We start from the raw sequence: 24159 nt of genomic DNA, 5'->3' as shown, positions 1-24159 counted from the left end.
TAAAGGAAACGCACAGGAGAAACATGGAAGGAGGAAGGACTGGCTTTTTCCCTATACAGGAGGATAGAACATTGTTTTTTCCATCCCAGCATGCAAAATTGCATTTGTACTATTATCACCTGCAGCTTGTTTAAAAACAAATTCTCAGACTCCACCCCAGACCTACTGAATTAGAAACTCTGAGAATGGTTGTAACAAACCCTCCAAGTGATTCTGATACAGACTAAAGTGATGGCTACTGGGATGGATAATCTTTAGGTGTTTTTTCACTCTAAAATTCAGTGATTTAGTGCTTTAGTTCAAATTTCCGTATCATTGATGAGAATTTGTTGTCAAGACAACCAAGGTAAGTTAATGGGAAATTAAATTAAAAAAGAGAAGTGGGCTTTTCTTTGTTGAGAGATTTTTGATTACTGATTAAATCTCCTTATTAGTTACAGGTCTGTTGAGACTTTCTATTTCTTTATGATTCAGTCTTGGTCGGCTGTATGTTTCTAGGAGTTTATCCATTTCTTCTAGGTTATCCTACTATATTAAGAACTGTATATCTAGATCGTTGGATTTTCCCAAAGAAGTGCATTCTTTTAATCTCTTCATAAAAGAAGGGAGTCTGGCAAGAGTTTGAATTCATGACAGTAGCATGTGACAAAAGGGTACATAAAATTTCATTTGTTTTTTGATAGTACCTGTAGAGAATTTTACTTTGCTTTTTTAATTCAATGAATTTAAAATATCTAAAAATCTTAATAGCTTCCCACGTGTTTAGCTATTAAGGGCTTAGACAGATTCCATGCTTTACTCAGCAGTTTCAAGTGACAGTATATCTACTTTGGGGAAAATAGAATTGCTACAAACACATTCAATACAACTAGTAATAAGAACTGTAAACAACTAATAGAGCTGCTACCTATAAGTGGAGAGTGTGTATGTTTGTTTTCCTGTATTAAGCTGTGATTATACTTCTGTCAAAAACAATCATTATGCTTGAACTATATTCTTATTTATTAGTTTTTAAGATGTAATGCATGAATTTCACAAATATGTTTGAAATATACACATCTTATATGGAAAGGCCCTAACTAAATACTTGCATAGAGTGAAATTTCTCATCAAGGTTTAGACTTAAGATTAAAAACTACATCCTTCTCATTTGATCTCCAGACAAAACCTGTTAACTAGTTTCATATTATATCTGTGAGATAGCACATTCACTCATCTATACATTTGCATAAGTTAATTGTTCTTCATCAGAGAGCTGGATTTTAAAGGAATTAAATACTAGCAAGTAAGTCTGACATAGGGAGTGGGCTGGGAAAAGTCTAGAGTAGAGGGTAAGTCTAGGAGATATTTCTGTCAGCAGGCAAAGGACAACACAAGAATACTGTAAGAAAAAGAATAAAGGCAAGAAGATCATCTCTGATATACTTTTGCATATGAAAACAAATATATCTAAGCTTAGGTGATATGTAAACAAATATATCTAAGCTTAGATAATATGTAAACAGATATATCTAAGCTTAGATAATATGTAATAAAAAACTGAATTAGTAAGTTAAAATCATATCCTTAGTATACAAAAAGGAACATCTAGAGAAAATGAGGTAAGTCCATCTACACAAATCTTTATCTCTTACATTTTTAATTTTTCTTTATCAGCCCTTCTTTAAGTGAGGCACGTGTTCATGGGTTTTAAGTTTGTGAAACTAAAATATTTTAACCACAATCAAGTTAAACTCCTTTCTCTTTCCACTGTAATTTTCTTCCAGTTAAGTGACATTGTAGTGAATAGGCATTTCAGGAATCTGGACAAGGGAAATTAAGATGCGGGTACATCTAGAATTTAGTAGACTTATGTACGTGATTCACGATCACTACCATGTCTAGGTTATTGAAAGCCTTCTAGGTATAGGAATGGCTCCCAGGAAAACTCCCACCACCCTGATGCAACTCAGCATTAATCTGACATGGAAGTGCAGGGCTGAAGATCGTATTACAAATTGTATATTATGTCAATATTAGAAATATATAGATAATGTAGAAGAAACAAGATTTGAAATTTGAAATGTCTGGATCCAAGAGCTAGTCTGTAGAAAATTCTTCCAAATCTTACAGCTCCCAAGAAACTTGATACAGGTTTTCCAGAATTTTGGCAACAAACATAAAAGTTCATATGATATCCACCAATGATAGATGATTGACAGGTAGCAAAGAGAAAAGGGAAGTGAGGAAATAAGACTGGCTGGACCAGACAGCTGGTGCTGGGAAGTAGCAGGAAATCAGATTAGAAAGGTAGAACAAAGCTGAGCTTATAGAGATCACTGATTTCCAAGATTTTCAAGAAATTGCTTCTATGGGTAAGTGAAAGGTATCAGAGAATATGGTGTATAGAAATTAGGTGATGAAGACAATATTGTAATAAGACCAGTACAGAGGCAGTAAGTAAAAGGGATCAGAAAAGAAACGGAAGTGATGGAAGTTATCTAGGTAGTATCATGGCACTATTAACAGAAATGGGGAGAAGAGCAAGAAGAAATAGTTCGGGGGTAAAGAGAATGAATTTATTATGGAAAATCTTTAGTTTAATCATGAGTTTAAACCTCTAGTTTGATCATGAAGCATGAAATAATTTTTTTTACAAAGCAGTGATAGGCACTTCATGTGGCAGGATTGGTAATTACAGAATAATTTGTAGCTGGTAGCACAAAGCAGTACGTAGAAATGAAATACAATTTAAAGTGAGTCTCAAAAAATTAGAGGGGTAGGAAACTTTTGGAGGTTATAAATATGTTTATGGCATAGATTTTGGTCATGGTTTCATGGATGTATACTTGTCTCCAAACTCATCAAGGTGTTTACGTTAAATAGTACAGCTTTTTATATGTCAATCATACTTCAATAAAGTGGCTTTAAAATTAAAATCTCAGCAAATTTCTCAAAGAATTACTGTTGGAGAGTAAAATTCCTAGGGGCAGAAGTGTGGAGGGGGAGATGGGACAGAGAAGGGGGAATGTTTGCTGGTGGCAGAATTTTCATTTATCTTCCTCTGTATTTGGATGTTTTTACAATTAGAAAATTTAAGCACCAGCATTTGAGAGAAAAAAGCATACCACGTCACAATTTTTTTTTTTGTACAAACAAAAAACCCACAGATCTAGGAAGTCTTTTCCAGCTCCTTAACATGGTTTTAAGGCCCTCTAATCTTTCCCTGCCTGCTTTTCCAGCCTCAACTAGCACCATTCTATCTCTAGGCTTTGGCTGTGCCATGCTCTTTTTACCTCTAGGTTTTTACTCATGCTGCTTTAAATTACTCTTAAACATCAGTACTGTGCACAGCTCCCTTCCAAACCGGTCCCACTTCAGATGGCTGCTGTGTTAGAGAGGTCTTCCCCAAACCCCCCCTCCTATGCTGCGCAGTATTCTTTACTTCCCTTATTGTAATTTTCTGTTTACTTTTGTTCTTCCCTACAAATAATCTGGGAATAAAGATCATTCTGTGTCCTGATCACCACTGTATCCCCAGTGACTAATTAATTAGTATGAGCTTGGGAAATGTATGTTGAATGAATGGATGAATAAATTTCGAAATAGACTGTATTCAACTTTGAGGAAATTGCTAGACTCAGATAAATTTTGCTAGGCCAACTGATAAAAGGTAATTTAACAATGTTTTGACGGGAAAAATGCCTTCAGAGCCTGAGAACATGTCACCCACTTTAGCACTGGCAACAGAAGAGGGAAATGCCTCTGATTCCAAACCTTTAAAAAATGGTTCCCATAATCTAGAGCAGTACCAATAGGGCAGGGACTAGTGGAACAGTGGAGACTAGTGGAGAGTAGATACTGGAAAGAAGGTGAAGAAGGAGTCAGGAAGTGAGATGTGAGGAAGAGGGGACAAGTTTTCTACTTTAAATTTGAATTGGCTTTCTGTCATTTCTATATTTTCTTTTCTTTTTCTTTCTTTTTTTAATTCTATCAGACTATTCCACTTGCAACCCTTTCTTGTTGTAGTATGTATTGATTGATTGATTGCTGCGTTGGGTCTTAGTTGTGGCACCCGGGATCTTGTTGCAGTGCGCGGGCGTGCTGGCTTCTCTCTCTAGTTGTGGTGCACAGGCTCCAGAGCACGTGGGCTCTCTAGTTGTGGCACTCAGGCTCTCTAGTTGTGGCACATGGGCTCAGTAGTTGCGGCGCGCAGGCTTAGTTGCCCGCAGCACGTGGGATCTTAGTTCCCCGCAGCACGTGGGATCTTAGTTCCCCAACCAGGGATCGAACCGGTGTCCCCTGCATTGCAAGACGGATTCTTAACCACTGGACCACCAGGGAAGTCCCTCTATATTTTTTTATGAAACTCCACCTTCCTTTTTTCTTTTTATTGTCATAAATTATGGCTTCCAATTAGGCTATTTCTCTTTCAGTGGTTAATTATAAAACAGATCTGAACCTAGACTCATAGCTTCCTCCCTTATAGGTACTGCTTAATAGACAATTTTTTAGAGCAATCTTAGGTTTACAGAAAATTGAGCAGATAGTACAGAGAGTTCCCATATGCCCCCTTCGTCCTTTCCTCTGTTATTAACATCTTGTATTAGTGTGGTACATTCGTTACAACTGATGAAGTGATACTGATATATTAACTAACATCTTGAAAGAATGGAATACGGACAGAGAAACTTGGAGAAGATAGCTTCTCATTATCTCTCTTTAAATGGATAAGGAAAGAGTGCGCAAATATTTATGAACCAGATGCCAGAATATTAAGTTAAATCTATACTTATTTTGTATTTTGCCATCATTTTAAGTCTAAGTCTATCTGCTAAGAATGTTGAAGAACTTTCTTATAGTACTGAGAGATCCATTAAATTAGTTCCAGACACTTATTTCTATGCTTGTGGCATAGAAAACCACATTCGTTAGAAAATCTCTTATTAGAAAACTGTCTTAAACTTACAGTTGTAAACTTGGGTATACAGGAGTTTGATTTTTACCTTTAAATTTGTGAAGAATACATGGCACATATTAGGAATCCAATCTGTATAAAAATTTATTGAGTTAAATAATGGATTGAATTAATACTTAAAAATTCATTTTGACCTTACTGATCTGGTTCTCTCTCAACCAGTATAAGAGAATTATACATATTTCCTTAAAATTAGAACTATAATAAAAGATATTTTCTTATTGTGAAATATGTTTACAATTAAAATATAGTGATCCTAACAGATTAACTTTTAAAATACGGTGTATGTTATGGGCTGCATTTTGTCCCCCCCGACGCCAAATTCATATGTTGAAGGCCTAAACTCCATTGCCTCAGAATGTGACCATATTTGAGACAGAGCCTTTAAAGAGGTGATTAAGTTAAAATGAGGCTGATAGGGTGGGCCCTCATCCAAACCGTCAAATGCCTTTCTAAGAAGAGATTAAGAGAAACATGGGGAGACACCAGGGGTACAAGCACACAGAGGGACAGCCACGTGAGAATATGGTGAGAGGGTGGCCAACTGCAAGCCAAGTAGAGAAGCCTCAGAAGAAACCAGCCCTGCCAACACCTTAATCTTGGGCCTCCAGCCTCCAGAAGTGTGAGAAAATAAACTTCTGTTTTTTAAGCCATACACACACAAAATATGTTTATCTTAATTTGCCTCACTAGTAGAGAGCTGACTGTTCTACCTACAGTAAATTACAATCCATCTATATGAATTTAGCAGACCAGTTAACAAAGAAAACACAACTCTATCTAACCTACCATGCCATATATGTGTTCTTTTAACATAAAATCCCTTATCCTATATATATATATATATATATATATATTTTTTTTTTTTTTTTTTTTTTTTTTTAAAGGACTGGCAAGGGTTGACTGGCACCTTAACAAAGCTGAAAGCAAGCAGCACTTCTCTCTTTTTTTTTTTTTTTTAATTAATTAATTTTTTTTGGCTGTGTTGGGTCTTCGTTTCTGTGCGAGGGCTTTCTCTAGTTGTGGTAAGCGGGGGCCACTCTTCATCGCGGTGCGCGGGCCTCTCACTATTGCAGCCTCTCCTGTTGCAGAGCACAGGCTCCAGACGCGCAGGCTCAGTAGCTGTGGCTAACGGGCCTAGTTGCTCCGCGGCACGTGGGATCCTCCCAGACCAGGGCTCGAACCTGTGTCCCCTGCATTGGCAGGCAGACTCTCAACCACTGCGCCACCAGGGAAGCCCCCTTATCCTATATATTAATAAAATTATTTTTACTTAAGAAATGTTTTTCAGATAACTTTTACTCTTTTCTATATATGAAAAAACTATTGATAAGAATAAATTTAAAAATACTCAAATGAATAACAGAAGGAATCACACATCTCTTCTTCAAAAGGAAAAAGACAAGTCAAGTAGGAAGAGAATACAACATATACTTTAGCAACAATACTCATAACGTGGGTCAAATTCTCTAGGTACTAGGATAAAAAGGGAAGAAATTGTGTGGCATGGCTTCAAAACAAGATGGGCAGGTTATCAAAGAATTCAGAAAGCCACCTCAAGTCAGACTGCTTCCAATTTAATCATCTGAGTTCTTTAAGGATGATGTAAAACACTCATAGGCTCTGATCTGGCATGGAACTTTGCAGAAATGCTTCAATTCATTAAAAATTTTAAACTTTCGCTTTAAGGCTTTCCTAAATGCTTTTCAGAAACTTATTTCCCAAGGCATTGTTTAGGTTGGGAGTTCCACAATTTATTACCATAGAAATGGTTGACTATTTCACCCTGCAAGTAAGCTGCAATACTTGGGATAGTATATGATTTATAAAATTCTCAATAGTTCCTATTATATAGAATACTTAAATCTTTGCTCCAGATCAATACAAATTAAATGTTTTAAAATACCATATATTTAAATTTGAAAAAGTAGCAATGAAGGAATAAATAAAAACTCTTACCACTTGGCAATACCATGACTGGCTCTGTAAATCTTTGTTCATCTTCTGAAGGTAGGTTTAGGGAGATGATTAACACCATTCCCAGACTAGTTCCAACAAACAAACAAGGGGAGATAGTAGAGTCATTTTTCCGAACAAAGGACTCCATGAAGTATAGTGCTGTAATCGCTTCTTTAGAATCTTTGTCAATACTGGAGATGCTAGAGCTTCTAGAGCGATTATAGGAATTTTCTCGACTTTCTATGGAAAGTTAAAAACCAAAAATTTAGTTTTAGTGTGTTTCCAGAACAAGTAAAGTCAGACTTAGTACGTGAAAACCAAAATTATGGGGGGGGGGGGGGAGTAGAATTTGATTCGTTGTTAACTGATCTGGAAGGCAGTTTATCCAGTTCACCAGCTTATTTTGAAGACGAAGAGACAAATCCTGAAGTGTAAATCATAAACTTAGGCAGAGCTGGGACTAGACCTTGAGTCTCCAGAGTTCCAGTCCACTGTGTTTTTCTCTCTACCTCACCTCACAAGTTAGTTGAAATTCTCTAATCTAGAAAAAAAAAGATGTTTAGTCTAAATAGTTAAGGTTACAAGAACTTCTGGTGCAGTTAATTATGCTTCCCTCCTATCTCTCAATTGTTGGAAGTACTTCTAATGATTTCTTGACAATTCCCACTTACAACATTGTGGCTACTTACCTGAAGGGTCACAAATGTTCTGTGGTAAATACATTCCTCTAATTTTGTTATATTTGGAGTAATTAAAATTGTGAAAATTGAACTATTTATATTTACACCAAGACAAAAGAGCAAATGTTATCTCCCTGAACTAGTTACAAGCTGCCTACCTTGAATCCAAATACAGTCTTGGCTTTGCCTAGGGCCAAATACAGAGTTGTAGACAATGCCACCCCACCCATAATCTTTCTGAAAGGGCTTCAGCCCACTTAAAGGAAACAAGGTGGTTTCAGGTTCTCCTGCTCATCATCTCTTACACATGTGTACACTCCAACAAGCAGAAACTCACCACCTCAGGTAAATATTAGGAAGGTTGTATTGTTCATATAATCACTCCAGAGTACAAGTTCCTCATATTCCTCTTTCTACTGCCTTCCCTCTCCTTTCATTTTTGATAGATATAAGTGTGACTCATTTTTATAAAAAGAGATAATAATATAATATATAAATAAAATAATATACAATAAAACCAAATATAAGTTCCTCAGACTATCCCTTTTTCTACAAACCAAAATATAGTATTCCTAATTTCCCCCTTGTATCCCTCAGCAAGTTTATAAAAATAATTGTTTGTAATAGAATTTAGATCTGAGAGGGAGCTTGGATATAATCTATGTATTTTACAGATTTGGAGACAGAGACATAGAGTTAAGTAATTTTCCCAGAATCAACAAGTTAGAGGCAGAAATGTCTAAAACTCAAAATTCCCAATTCAATCCAGTGATTAAAAGTACTACTTCCTTTATAACCTTTATATTTTGCTTCCATTATAACATTCCTAGCTAATGTTTCTAGGTTGCTATTCATAGACACCTGTGAGAGAAGATCATGTGGACCAAATTTAGTATGGCATAGTGTTAAAGGAAAAACCTAAAAATTTTCTTTTTTTACTTGGCCAAGCCGCATGGCATGTGGGATCTTAGTTCCCCGACCAGGGATTGAACCCACGCTCCCTCCAGTGGAAGTGCAGAGGCTTAACCACTGGACCACCAGGGAAGTCCCTAAAAATTTTCTTTTAAAAATTTGAAGAATAATATACATCATTACTATCAAGTTTTTTGAGGGGTGGTAATGGTGAATTACTTTATAGCATAGAATTACCATAGCACATTCCTAAGATTATTTTTTCCTATTTCTAGTCCCAAAGCTTTTTATCAGCAAGACAATAGCAGCAGTTACAGGACTCCCTTTTGTGTGTGTGTGTGTGTGTGTGTGTGTGTGTGTGTGTGTGTGTGTGTCAATTTTAGGCCTTCTGGCTCTTGTACTTTACTCCCTGCCCCTAACAGTAATTCTGTAAGTAAGCAAATAATCCTCCCTTTTTCAAACATATGAAGATGAGATTGCAAACTTTAGAATTTAATGTCTTCCCTTTTTCTTGGTCACATTCACTTAACAGTTGAGGAAACTAAGGTTATAAGACATTAAATAACTACCTACAGATAGAGACACTAAGAGGCTTACCATTGAGATGGAAAGAAATTGGGAGTGCAGAGAACAGATTAAGGCATAGGTCTCATTTTGTACAGAGGAGGTGAAAGCCTACCCATAAACAGCCATTCTGGTTTTAGAGATGAAAGAGGTGTAGTGAGGAATGGATTTGGAGTCATGGCCACAGCTCGACCAGGTTCTCAGTTGCTCATTGTCTAGTTGACCATAGTTTTTCAGATCTTTCACACCTGACCACCATCCCTTATCCTCCAGCTCTTGTTACTGTGGTATGTCAAATTTTAATTGTATCCACAAAAATTTGTATGCTTAACCTACCTTCTGTTGTAACTGGCAAAGAAATCTCCATGCAAGCAGCTGACTGTGCTTTTCGAAATGGTGGTCTTCCAGGAGCCCAGCGATTTACTTTTGAAACATCAGCACTGGAAAGACGTTTTCCAGAACTGCAACTCTGGGAAGTTGGACTTGTGCAGTGTCCATTTACATGATCTGTACCAAGAGGAAGAAGGCAGCATAAATATCATAATTAAATCTTAATATAAAGGAATCTAAGTGTGTAGATTAATAAATGAAGAGTGAGAATTCCTTTTTTCAAAACATATAAAGATGGCTAAGTCCTTGCTATTTTAGTATTTAGTCCCAATTTCAATTTTGCCAAAGTATTTAGCCAAATTTTTCATGATATTTATTAAATATAAGATTTGTTTTTAAAATTTGACTAGTTAACATAGTTTAAAATTTATTCTATGTCCTCATTATGTATTCTGCCATTTAATAGCAATACAAAATAGGTTATAGTATTAGACTTTCTTTTGCATAATTTAAATATATACCTGTTTATATAAATTTTGGAAGAACTTCAAGTGCTTAGAGTTTAAAATATAGAATGGAAGCATTTTACTGTGAAGTTGAGAATGGTACATAAGAATATTGACTCTACAGCCAGACTGCCTGGGCTCAAATCCCAGTTCTACTACCTACTATTGTACAAATTATTGAAGACTTCACATTTTAGTTTCTTCTGTAAATTGGGACTATTATTATCTAGCTCAGGGATTTTTTGTGATAACACATGTCACATGCCAGAATATTTCCTGGTATGTGGTAAACTCTGAACAAAAATTAATTATTACTGTCATTCTTGTTCCAGAGTATTAAAACTGCTCAGGTCTAAGACAAAATAGTACTGTTTATTTAGAGCCTGTGAGTTTAGCTCAGTTCTGGTATAATTTAAAAACTTGGAAATAATTGCACTAAAACGTTCTTAATGCTAACACACAGTATTTGAAACATAATCTCATAGTTCTACAATATTCAGAATGCATTTTAAAATGTGCTTCTTTGGTTACTCAAAGGACAATAAATAGAGAAGAATCATGTTTACTGTCCACATTGGACATGGGGAACTGGCACTCAGTGTCCACTCCATTATAGCCTTTCTGTATTGAACAATTTGAAAACTTAAAATTATACATTCCCTGGATCCCCTTGCAGCTAGTGCAAAGATGAGAATTAGGTTTCAGTATTTAAATGCTCTAGTGTGTTTTACTATTTTTTAAAAATGAGTTAGCATTTATTGAATACTTAAATGCTAGGTATTTTATACACATTACTCATTTAATCTTCACAACAGCTATGCAAGGTAGGTGCTTTATTATCCTGATTTTTGCAGATGAGGAAAATGAAGGTCAGAAAAAAGGGTTCAGAAAATCATCTAATATTACATATATTACATAAGTAGTATTCATGGAGGCAGGATTCTAATCCAGATTTTTCTCACTTAGTGTCTGTATGCTTAAAAACTAGGCCACAGGGTCAGCTAAAATATTTGGTAAGGAGTAGCAATTTTGATGGCATATTTAGTAGGGTTTAGGAGTAGCTTGTATAATGTACATTGAGATCCAAGCTCTTTGGGACCAGTCATCTTCCATGTTAACATAGATCTCTGAAATCAGATTTCCTGAATGGAAAGGCACAAATGTCACACGATGAGTTAGCCATGGGGAAGCAGAAGTCAAGAGCTCTAGCCCTCCTTCATTAACAAATCTAGTCTTATAAATAGGAAGAACACTGAGGGCAATAGCTGCCACTAACAAAGACTTAGAGTTACTACTTTGGGGGTACAAATTGCCCCCCTCTGGGCATACCAGTTAGGAAAAGTTGCCCCTTCCACAGGTGTGAAGCCTTGTTCTAGGGCTTATCCAGAATAATGTGGGATGGATTACAGTCCTCTTCACGCCCTCTTATCTAGGTACAAAAGTATATAGCAGAGCTCTGAGAACAGTAAAATTTGTTCACTTAGCCAGGACTCTGGACTTGCTAAGCCAAGGTCGCTGCCTATCTATTACCATCTTTTGGTGGCTGTTTCATGTGAATATTGTTTCATTTGAGCTCATAATAGGGCAATATCAATTATTAGATTACTCAATATGCTGGTCTTTTTTTCCCCCTACCCACTGTATGGCCACATTTTCCCCAGCTTCTCATGATTGACTCATGAGGTCTGGCTGACATTACTATACATGGGTAGCCCAGAGTTTTTGGCCATATTCTTCTGTTTTCACTAGGGCTGATTGACTTAAAGGATTTTTTTGTTGTTGTTGCTAAAAATTTTTAAATATATGGAAGTTAATTTGCTTTAATTTTTTTTTAACCACAGTAAATATTCAAGATAGATATGAATAGATACAAAACACTTATGAAGAAATTTGGTTATAGCCCAGACACAGTCATTCTGGAAATTTATGATAAAGAAATAATGCTAAATACAAAAGAGAAACAAAAACCTCTATTGATAAAATTATTCAGTATAGTTTAAGTTATAGATAAAAATTGGAAACCAGCTCTCCTTTACAATTCAGCATAAACTTTTAGGTACATTGTGGTATATATCACATAATAGAGTATTATAATCTTTAAAAATGTTTCTGAAATGCTTGTTGAAACTTATAAAATATCTATGATGTGTATCGCTTAGCTCTTGTTGCATAAAAACCACTCCAAATGTTAATAATGTAAAATAACAATCATTTTATTATGCTTACAGATTCTGTGGGCAAGGACTTAGACTAAGGCAAGGTGGGGATATTATATCCATGATGTCTGTGGCATTAGTCAGTAATGCTTGAATGGCTGAGGGCTTGGAATCTTTTGGAGGCTTCTTTACTCACATGGCCTGGGCTAGAATGATGCAAAGGTTGAGCTCAGTTGGGACTGTCAATGATGGCTTCTTTAGAAGGCTTGGGCTTCCTCATAGCATGGTGGCCTTTTTTACATAGTGGCTCAGGGCTTCAAAATGTCTGGCAAGTGATTTTGAAAATGGGATGGAAGCAATATTTATGCTGCTTTGGTGTTATTGCAATGGAGATTTTACTTTATTTTGTTTTGTTTTTGAAAGCAACATTCCAGTGTCCAGTCACAAGCTTTCTGTATGTCAAGAGGCAGTTGTAGTAGAATGCTGATCTTATAACAATGTGCTCTTCAGTTCAACAATTGATTGGCAGCAGTCTTCTGATTCTGTTTCTAACAGTAGCAAAGTTGTCTGCTTCCCTGGTATGTCTGTTTGGTGGCCTTATTCTGAAAATCATACCTGTAGGCCAAGCTTAGAGTTTACGTCTCCATCTTTCAATGACTTGATAAGCACCTAGTTTCTTGTATTAAGTCACTTTCTGCATAATATAAATGGAATGGTTTGTTTCCTACAACTGCTTCCTGATTACAATGATGTTTTATCTCAGCTGTAGTGCTCTATGCCATTTAGAGAAAATTCAACATTCTAAAAAATTCAACCTTAAAACAATAAGCAGATTAAAGCAAATGGGAAATTGTTATTCTTTATTTTACAGAAAGATTCCCAAATCTAAAAAAATTACAAGTTTCTTTAAATTAGCTGATTCTCTTGTATCTTTAAATCAGTATTTGATTTAGTGTATATATTATACAGAGCAAGGTACAATAGTGATTTACTGAAAAATGGCTTATTGACTCCAGTTGAAATTATTTTTAACGTAGTCCTTGCCAAAGCTTTATAGAAGTATGTAAATGAAGATTTAATTTAATACTTGGTACACTAGTCTTGTTAAACTTTTTAATATACCATACGATTCCTAGAAAATGAAAATTAGTATTATGCCTATGCCACAGAGGGTGATTCTATGGTGAAATAAATGTTGAACATAATACTAAATCAAAATAAGTATTGGATTTTAAAATTCATGAAAACAAATGAAATAAAAAGACTTTGCTTTGAACTATATAAAATGTAGCCAGTATCAAACAGTTAGTTAAAATATATGAAAACCCACATAACTTTACCCTTGCTTACTTTTATAGTTAAGAGGTAACTCTTCTTTCCCTCCCTCCCTTATTATTATTTTTTGATTTGAATTTTATTTTATTTATTTTTATATACAGCAGGTTCTTATTAGTTATCTATTTTATACATATTAGTGTATATATGTCAATCCCAATCTCCCAACTCATCACACCACCACCCCAATACCTCTGCCCATTTTTTAAATCAGATTTTTTGATTTTTGTTACTGAGTTGTATGACCTCTTTATATAGTTTGAATATTATCCCTTATAAGATATATGATTTGCAAATACTTTCTCCCATTCTGTAGGGTGACTTTTCATTTGTTGATGGTTTCATTTGTTGTGCAGAAGCTTTTTTAGTTTGATGTAGTTTATTTTTGCTTTTGTTGCCTTTGCTTTTAGTGTCAAATCCAAAAAAAATAATGCTAAGACTGATGTCAAAGAGCATATTGCCTATGTTTTCTTCCAGAAGTTTTAAGGTTTCAGGTCTTACGTTCAAGTCTTTAATCCACTGTGAGTTGCTTTTCTGTATGGTGTAAAACAGAGGTTAAGTTTCATTCTTTTGCATGTGGCTGTCCAGTTTTCCCAGCACCAGAATATTTTGAAAGAGAATACTTTCCCTATTGTATACTCTTGGCTTCTTTGTTGTAAATCAATTGACCATATATGCATGAATTTATTTCTGGGATCTCTCTTCTGTTCCATTGATCTGTGTCTGTTTTTGTGCCAATACCATATTGTTTTGATTGCTATAACTTTGTAATAGTTTGAAACCAGAAAATGTGATGCCTCTAGCTTTGTTCTTCTTTCTCAAGATTGCTTTGACTCTTTGGGGTCCTTCGTGGTTCCATACAAATTTTAGGATTGTTCTATTTCTGTGAAAAATACCACTGGAATTTTCACAGGGGGTTGCATTAAATCTGTATGGACATTTAAAAAATATTAATTCTTCCAATCCATGAGCATGGAATATCTTTCCATTTATTTGTGTTTTATTCAATTTCTTTCATTAACATCTTATTTTCAGTGTCTAGATCTTTCAACTCCCCAGTAAAATCTATTCCTGGACATTTTATTCTTTTCTTAATTTCTCTGATAATTTGTTGTTGGTGTATAAAAAGGCAATTGACTTTTTTTTTTTTTTTTAAGATTTGATGAAAGTTCATAATAATGCAGTTGGCAAGAAAATTAGTTATTTCTGAGATATACATTTTAAAGTAATAACTAGGATTATTACTTATAACATTATACCAGAACATATAAGATTTTTAGAAATTTCGTGTAATGTCTGAAACATTTATATTAACATATTTCCATACAAATAACCCAATGAAAGTTTAGTATTAGTTGTTTTGTTTGTTTGTTTTTTTATACTGCAGGTTCTTATTAGGCATCAATTTTATACACATCAGTGTATACATGTCAATCCCAATCGCCCAATTCAGCACACCACCATCCCCACCTCACCGCAGTTTTCCCCCCTTGGTGTCCATATGTCCGTTCTCTACATCTGTGTCTCAACTTCTGCCCTGCAAACCAGCTCATCTGTACCATTTATCTAGGTTCCACATACATGCGTTAATATACGATATTTGTTTTTCTCTTTCTGACTTACTTCACTCTGTATGACAGTCTCTAGATCCATCCACTTCTCAACAAATGACTCAATTTCGTTCCTTTTTATGGCTGAGTAATGTTCCATTGTATATATGTACCACAACTTCTTTATCCATTCGTCTGTTGATGGGCATTTAGGTTGCTTCCATGACCTGGCTATTGTAAATAGTGCTGCAATGAACATTCGGGTGCATGTGTCTTTTTGAATTACGGTTTTCTCTGGGTATATGCCCAGTAGTGGGATTGCTGGGTCATATGGTAATTCTATTTTTAGTTTTTTAAGGAACCTCCATATTGTTCTCCATAGTGGCTGTATCAATTTACATTCCCACCAACAGTGCAAGAGGATTCCCTTTTCTCCACACCCTCTCCAGCATTTGTTGTTTGTAGATTTTCTGATGATGCCCATTCTAACAGGAGTGAGGTGATACCTCATTGTAGTTTTGATTTGCATTTCTCTAATAATTAGTGATGTTGAGCATCTTTTCATGTGCTTCGTGGCCGTCTGTATGTCTTCTTTGGAGAAATGTCTATTTAGGTCTTATGCCCATTTTTTTATTGGGGTGTTTGTTTCTTTAATATTGAGCTGAATGAGCTGTTTATATATTTTGGAGATTAATCCTTTGTCCGTTGATTCGTTTGCAAATATTTTCTCCCATTCTGAGGGTTGTCTTTTCGTCTTGTTTATGGTTTCCTTTGCTGTGCAAAAGCTTTGAAGTTTCATTAGGTCCCATTTGTTTATTTTTGTTTTTATTTCCATTACTCTAGGAGGTGGATCAAAAAAGATCTTGCTGTGATTTATGTTAAAGAATGTTCTTCCTATGTTTTCCTCTAAGAGTTTTATAGTGTCCAGTCTTATATTTAGGTCTCTAATCCATTTTGAGTTTATTTTTGTGTATGGTGTTAGGGAGTATTCTAATTTCATTCTTTTACATGTAGCTGTCCAGTTTTCCCAGCACCACTTATTGAAGAGACTGTCTTTTCTCCATTGTATATCTCTGCCTCCTTTGTCATAGATTAGTTGACAATAGGTGCGTGGGTTAATCTCTGGGCTTTCTATCTTGTTCCATTGATCTATGTTTCTGTTCTTGTGCCAGTACCATATTGTCTTGATTACTGTAGCTTTGTAGTATAGTCTGAAGTCAGGGAGTCTGATTCCTTCAGCTCCATTTTTTTGCCTCAAGGCTGCTTTGGCTATTCGGGGTCTTTTGTGTCTCCATACAAATTTTAGAATGATTTGTTCTAGCTCCGTAAAAAATGCCATTGGTAATTTGATAGGGATTGCATTGAATCTGTAGATTGCTTTGGGTAGTATACTCATTTTCACAATGTTGATTCTTCCAATCCAAGAACATGGTATATCTCTCCATCTGTTGGTATCATCTTTAATTTCTTTCATCAGTGTTATAGTTTTCTGCATACAGGTCTTTTGTCTCCCTAGGTAGGTTTATTCCTAGGTATTTTATTCTTTTTGTTGCAATGGTAAATGGGAGTGTTTCCTTCATTTCTCTTTCAAATTTTTCATCATTAGTGTATAGGAATGCAAGAGATTTCTGTGCATTAATTTTGTATCCTGCAACTTTACCAAATTCATTGATTAGCTCTAGTAGTTTTCTGGTGGCATCTTTAGGATTCTCTATGTATAGTATCATGTCATCTGCAAACAGTGACAGTTTTACTTCTTCTTTTCCAATTTGTATTCCTTTTATTTCTTTTTCTTCTCTGATTACCGTGGCTAGGACTTCCAGAACTATGTTGAATAATAGTGGTGAGAGTGGACATCCTTGTCTCGTTCCTGATCTTAGAGGAAATGGTTTCAGTTTTTCACCATTGAGAATGATGTTTGCTGTGGGTTTGTCATATATGGCCTTTATTATGTTGAGGTAGGTTCCCTCTATGCCCACTTCCTGGAGAGTTTTTATCATAAATGGGTGTTGAATTTTGTCAAAAGCTTTTTCTGCATCTATTGAGATGATCATATGGTTTTTATTCTTCAATTTGTCAATATGGTGTATCACATTGATTGATTTGCGTATATTGAAGAATCCTTGCATCCCTGGGATAAATCCCACTTGATCATGGTATATGATCCTTTTAATGTGTTGTTGGATTCTGTTTGCTAGTATTTTGTTGAGGATTTTTGCATCTATATTCATCAGTGATATTGGTCTGTAATTTTCTTTTTTTGTAGTGTCTTTGTCTGGTTTTGATATCAGGGTGATGGTGGCCTCATAGAATGACTTTGGGAGTGTTCCTTCCTCTGCAATTTTTTGGAAGAGTTTGAGAAGGATAGGTGTTAGCTCTTCTCTAAATGTTTGATAGAATTCACCTGTGAAGCCATCTGGTCCTGGACTTTTGTTTGTTGGAAGATTTTTAATCACAGTTTCAATTTCATTACTTGTGATTGGTCTGTTCATATTTTCTATTTCTTCCTGGTTCAGTCTTGGAAGGTTATACCTTTCTAAAAATTTGTCCATTTCTTCCAGGTTGTCCATTTTATTGGCATAAAGTTGCTTGTAGAAGTCTCTTAGGATGCTTTGTATTTCTGTGGTGTCTGTTGTAACTTCTCCTTTTTCATTTCTAATTCTATTGATTTGAGTCCTCTCCCTCTTTTTCTTGATGAGTCTGGCTAATGGCTTATCAATTTTGTTTATCTTCTCAAAGAACCAACTTTTAGTTTTATTGATCTTTGCTATTGTTTTCTTTGTTTCTATTTCATTTATTTCTGCTCTGATCTTTATGATTTCTTTCCTTTTGCTAACTTTGGGTTTTGTTTGTTCTTCTTTCTCTAGTTTCTTTAGGTGTAAGGTTAGATTGTTTACTTGAGATTTTTCTTGTTTCTTTAGGTAGGCTTGTATAGCTATAAACTTCCCTCTTAGAACTGCTTTCGCTGCATCCCATAGGTTTTGGGTTGTCGTGTTTTAATTGTCATTTGTCTCTAGGTATTTTTTAATTTCCTCTTTGATTTCTTCAGTGATCTCTTGGTTATTTAGTAATGTATTGTTTAGCCTCCATGTGTTTGTCTTTTTAACGTTTTTTTCCCTGTAATTCATTTCTAATCTCATAGCATTGTGGTCAGAAAAGATGCTTGATATGATTTCAATTTTCTTAAATTTACTGAGGCTTGATTTGTGACCCAGGATGTGATCTATCCTGGAGAATGTTCCGTGCGCACTTGAGAAGAATGTGTAATCTGCTGTTTTTGGATGGAATGTCCTATATATATCAATTAAATCTATCTGGTCTATTGTGTCATTTAAAGCTTCTGTTTCCTTATTTATTTTCATTTTGGATGATCTGTCCATTGGTGTAAGTGAGGTGTTAAAGTCCCCCACTATTATTGTGTTACTGTCGATTTTCTCTTTTATAGCTGTTAGCAGTTGCCTTATGTATTGAGGTGCTCCTATGTTGGGTGCATATATATTTATAATTGTTATATCTTCTTCTTGGATTGATCTCTTAATCATTATGTAGTGTCCTTCCTTGTCTCTTGTAACATTCTTTATTTTTAAGTCTATTTTATCTGATATGAGTATAGCTACTCCAGCTTTCTTTTGATTTCCATTTGCATGGAATATCTTTTTCCATCCCCTCACTTTCAGTCTGTATGTGTCCCTAGGTCTAAAGTGGGTCTCTTGTAGACAGCATATATATGGGTCTTGTTTTTGTATCCATTCAGCCAGTCTGTGTCTTTTGGTTGGGGTATTTAATCCATTCACGTTTAAGGTAATTATCGATATGTATGTTCCTATGACCATTTTCTTAATTGTTTTGGGTTTGTTTTTGTAGGTCCTTTTCTTCTCTTGTGTTTCCCACCTAGAGAAGTTCCTTTAGCATCTGTTGTAGAGCTGGTTTGGTGGTGCTGAATTCTCTTAGCTTTTGCTTGTCTGTAAAGCTTTTGATTTCTCCATCAAATCTAAATGAGATCCTTGCCGGGTAGAGTAATCTTGGTTGTAGGTTCTTCCCTTTCATCACTTTAAGTATATCATGCCACTCCCTTCTGGCTTGCAGAGTTCTGCTGAGAAGTCAGCTGTTAACCTTATGGGAGTTCCCTTGTATGTTATTTGTCGTTTTTCCCTTGCTGCTTTCAATAATTTTTCTTTGTCTTTAATTTTTGCCACTTTGATTACTATGTGTCTCGGTGTGTTTCTCCTTGGGTTTATCCTGTATGGGACTCTCTGCGCTTCCTGGACTTGGGTGGCTATTTCCTTTTCCATGTTAGGGAAGTTTTCAACTATAATCTCTTCAAATATTTTCTCTGGTCCTTTCTCCCTCTCTTCTCCTTCTGGGACCCCTATAATGCGAATGTTGTTGCATTTAATGTTGTCCCAGAGGTCTCTTAGGCTGTCTTCATTTCTTTTCATTCTTTTTTCTTTATTCTGTTCTGCAGCAGTGAATTCCACCATTCTGTCTTCCAGGTCACTTATCCGTTCTTCTGCCTCAGTTATTCTGCTATTGATTCCTTCTAGTGTAGTTTTCATTTCAGTTATTGTATTAGTCATCTCTGTTTGTTTGTTCTTTAATACTTCTAGGTCTTTGTTAATCATTTCTTGCATCTTCTCAATCTTTGCCTCCATTCTTATTCCGAGGTCCTGGATCATCTTCACTATCATTATTCTGAATTCTTTTTCTGGAAGGTTGCCTATCTCCACTTCATTTAGTTGTTTTTCTGGGTTTTTTTCTTGTTCCTTCATCTGGTACATAGCCCTCTGCCTTTTCATCTTGTCTATCTTTCTGTAACTGTGGTTTTTGGTCCACAGGCTGCAGGATTGTAGTTTTTTTTGCTTCTGCTGTCTGCCCTCTGGTGGTTGAGGCTATCTAAGAGGCTTGATGGGAGGCTCTGGTGGTGGGTAGAGCTGACTGTTGTTGTGGCGGTCAGAGCTCAGTAAAACTTTAATCCACTTGACTGTTGATGGGTGGGGCTGGGTTCCCTCCCTGTTGGTTGTTTTGCCTGAGGCAACCCAACACTGGAGCCTACCTGGGCTCTTTGGTGGGGTTAATGGCAGACTCTGGGGGGCTCACTCCAAGGAGCACTTCCCAGAACCTCCGCTGCCAGTGTCTTTGTCCCCACGGTAAAACAGAGCCACCCCCCGCCTCTTTAGGAGACCCCCCCAACACCAGCAGGTTGGTCTGGTTCAGTCTCCCCCAGGGTCACTGCTCCTTCCCCTGGGCTCCAATGTGCACACTACTTTGTGTGTGCCCTCCAAGAGTGGGGTCTCTGTTTCCCCCAGTCCTGTCGAAGTCCTGCAATCAATTCCCACTAGGATTCAAAGTCTGATTCTCTAGGAATTCCTCCTCCCGTTGCCGGACCCCCAGGTTGGGAAGCCTGACGTGGGGCTCAGAACCTTCACGCCAGTGGGTGGACTTCTGTGGTATAAGTGTTCGCCAGTCTGTGAGTCACCCACCCAGCAGTTATAGGATTTGATTTTACTCTGATTGCGCCCCTCCTACCGTCTCCCTGTGGCTTCTCCTCTGTCCTTGGACGTGGGGTATCCTCCTTGGTGAAGTCCAGGGTCTTCCTGTCAATGATTGTCCAGCAGCCAGTTGTGATTCTGGTGCTCTTGCAAGAGGGAGTGAGAGCACGTCCTTCTACTCTGCCATCTTGGTTAATCCTCCAGGCAATTGACTTTTATATATTGATTTTCTATCTTGGAATTTTGCTGAATTTGTTGATAAGTTCTAACAGTTTTTGGTGGAGTCTTTGTGGTTTTCTATAAAGATTATGTCATCTGCAAATAGAGAAAGTTTTACTTCTTCCATTCTGATTTGGATGCCCTTTATATTTCTTGCCTTATTGCTCTGGCTAGACCTTCCAGTACTATGTTAAATGAAAGTGGAGAGAATGGGTATCCTTGTCTTATTCCTGATCTTGGAGGAAAAGCTTTCAGCTTTTCACTTCTAAGTATGATGTTAGTTGTGGCCTTGTCAATTTATGGTCTTCAGTATGTGTTGAGGCACATTCCCTCTACGCTCTCTTTGTTGTGAATTTTTATTAAAAACAGATACTGAATTTTGTCAAACGCTTTTCCTGCATCTATCAAGATGATCATATAATTTTTATTCTTCATTTTGTTAATATGATATATCACATTAATTTGCATATGTTGAAACATCCTTTCATCCCTGGAATAAATTCTACTTGATCATAAGATCCTCTTAATGTACTGCTGAATTTGGTTTGATAATATTTGGTTGAGGATTTTGTATCTATGTTCATCAGTGATATTAGCCTGTTATTTTCTTCTCTTGTAGTGTCCTTTTCTGGTTTTGGTATCAGGGTAATATTGGCCTTGTAAAATGAGTTTGGAAGTGTTCCCTCCTCTTCTATTTTTGGAAGAATTTGAGAAGGAGTGTTATTAATTCTTTTAATGTTTGGTAGAATTCACCAGTCAAGAGGTGTTTGATTACTAATTTAATCTCTTTACTAGTAACTGGTCTGTTCAGATTTTGTATTTCTTCATGACTTGGTCCCAGGAGGTTGTATCTTTCTAAGAATTGATTTATTTCTTCTAGGTTCTCCAATTTGTTGGCATACAATTTTTCATAGTAGAATGTTACGATCCTTTGTATTTTTGTGGTACCAGTTGTAACGTCTCCTCTTTCATTTTTGACTTTATTTTAGTCCTCTCTTCTTGGAATCTGGCTAAAGGTTTGTATATTTTGTATTTTCAAAAACCAGCTCTTTGATCTTTTCTACTGTCTTTTTAGTCTCTATTTCATTTATTTCTGTTCTGATCTTTATTTCCTTCCTTCTACTAATTTTGAGCTTCATTTGTCCTTCTTTTTTCCAGTTCCTGAGGTATATTGGGTTGTTTGAGATTTTGTTTCTTAATGTAGGCATTTATCACTATGAACTTCCCTCTTAGAACTGCTTTTGCTGCATACCATAAATTTTGTTACGTTGTATTTCCATTTTCATTTGTGTCAAGAGATTTTTAATTTTTTCTTATGATTTCTTATTTGACACATTAGTTGATTTTCTGTCTGGATGAACTGTCCTTTGATGAAATTGTGATATTCCCCTACTATTTCTACTGTTGTCTATTTCTGCCTCTATAACTCTTAATATTTATTTATTTATTTTTAAGTTGGGCTGGCCAAAAAGTTCATTCAAGTTTTTCTATAAGCTGTTATGGAAAAACCCAAATGAACTATTTGGCCAACCCAATAAATCCATTCAGCCACTCTTTGTCTTTTGATTGAATAATTTAGTCCATTTATATTTAGAGGAACTATTGATAGGTATGAACTTACTGCTATTTTGTTAACTGTTTTCTGGCTGTTTATAAGTGCTGTTTCTTTCTTCTCTTGCTCTCTTCCTTTGTGATTGGATACTTTTCTGTAGTAGTATGATTAGATTTCCTTTCTCTTTTATGTATATAAGTTTTTGCTTTGTGGTTACCATGAGGCTTATATAAACCATTGTTTTAATTCTTTAAAACTTGATGTATTTTTTGACGCATAACATTGTACCTCTGTGTCCATGGGTTCCACATCCATGGATTCAACCAACCACGGAACCCTCAGGTATGGAGGGCCAACCATACTATGACACTTTATAGAAAGGACTTGAGCATCTGCAGATTCTGGTATCAGCATGGAGTCCTAGAACCAATCCCCCAAGGATACCAAGGAACAACTGTATTAGTTTTAGGTATACAAACATATTTATAACAGTCTATTTTAAGTTCATAACAACTTAAGTTCAAATGCATTCTGAAGCTGTACATTTTTACCCTCCCTCCCACATTTTGTATTTTTGGCATCACAGTTTACATCTTTTTATCTTGTGTATCCTTTAAGAAATTATTTTAGCTATAGTTATTTTTACTACTTTTGTCTTTTAGCCTTCCTACTAGATTTATAACTGATTTACCCACCTCCATTACAACATTAGGTTATTCTTAATTTTACTATATATTTACTTTTATCAGTGAGATTTATACTTTCATATGTTTTCCTGTTACTAATTAACACCCTTTTGTTTCAAATTAAAGAAATCCCTTCAATAATTTTTTCAAGGCCAGTCTAGTTGTGATGAACTCTTTCTGCTTTTGCTTGTTTGGAAAACTCTTTACCTCTACTTCAATTCTGAAGAACAACTTTTCTGGGTAGAGGTTACTTAGTTGGCAGTTTTTTTTTTTTCTTCTTTCAGCACTTTGAATATATCATGCCACTCCATGATGGCCTACAAATTTTCTGCTAATAAATCTGCTAATAGTCTTATGGGAAATTCCACTGTATATAAGAAGTTGTTTTTCTCTTGTTACTTTTAAGATTCTGTCCTTGTCTTTAACTTTGGACAATTATGTGTCTTGATATAGGTCTCTTTGGATTTATCTTATTTTGAACTTTCTCGGCTTCCTGGATCTGGATGTCTGTTTCCTTCCCCAGATTAGGGACGTTTTCAGCCAGTATTTCGTCAAATAAGTTTCTTCCTTTTCTCTTTCTTCTCCATCTGGGATCCCTATAATGCAAATGCTGGTCCACTGGATGTTGTCCTATAAGTCCCTTAAGTAATCTTCACTCTTTTTTTTTTTTCTGATTGTATGAATCCACTGTCCTGTCTTAGAGTTCACTGATCCTTTTTCTGCTCCATCCAGTCTACTGTTGAATGCCTCTATTTTTCTGTGCAGTTATTGTATTCTTCAGGTCTGTGATTTCTTTTTGGTACTTTCATATATTTTCTATCTCTTTGTTTAAATTCATTGTTCAATGCATTGTTCTTATTTTGAACACTTTATCAGGTAAGTCACTTATCTCTGTTTCACTAAGTTCTGTTTCTGGAGTTTACCTTTTTCTTTTGTTTGGATTATGTTCCTGTTTCTTTGTTTTCCTTGACTCTCGGTGTTGGTTTCTACACAATAGACAAAGCTGTGGCCTCCCCCAGGCTTGATGGAGTGGCCTTTTATAGGAAGTGACCCTTAGCATTCAGCCTGGCATGAGCTCTTGGCGGTCTCTAAATCCTTTGTGATTGTCCAAGCTCATTTTTGTTCTTAGTGGCTCCCAGTATTTGACAGTATGCCAAGACCTGTTTCCGCATGGGTATTTTCTCATTCATCCAATGTTTAGAAGTTAATCAGCTACTTCTGGACATCTTTCAGAGGGAATTGCTCCATTTAGAGCTTTAGATTT

The 24159-nt window shown here is 35.9% G+C and overlaps 1 protein-coding gene across 13 annotated transcripts in view; it reads right to left on the bottom strand.

Annotated features, from left to right (window-relative positions):
* STXBP5L (syntaxin binding protein 5L) overlaps nucleotides 1-24159 on the bottom strand; it is a 382290-nt gene that overhangs the window by 23741 nt on the left and 334390 nt on the right. For all 13 annotated transcript variants that reach the window (XM_082394859.1, XM_082394855.1, XM_082394860.1 and 10 more), the window contains 2 exons: nucleotides 9409-9579; nucleotides 6917-7156 (listed from right to left, as the gene is read on the bottom strand). In XM_082394859.1, the coding sequence (XP_082250985.1) occupies nucleotides 6917-7156; nucleotides 9409-9579 (411 nt within the window). The remainder of the gene's footprint in view (nucleotides 1-6916; nucleotides 7157-9408; nucleotides 9580-24159) is intronic.

Source organism: Balaenoptera borealis (genome assembly GCF_965194805.1).
Source record: "Balaenoptera borealis genome assembly, chromosome: 5".
NCBI lineage: Eukaryota > Metazoa > Chordata > Mammalia > Artiodactyla > Balaenopteridae > Balaenoptera > Balaenoptera borealis.
This window is presented reverse-complemented; position numbering and strand designations above follow the sequence as displayed.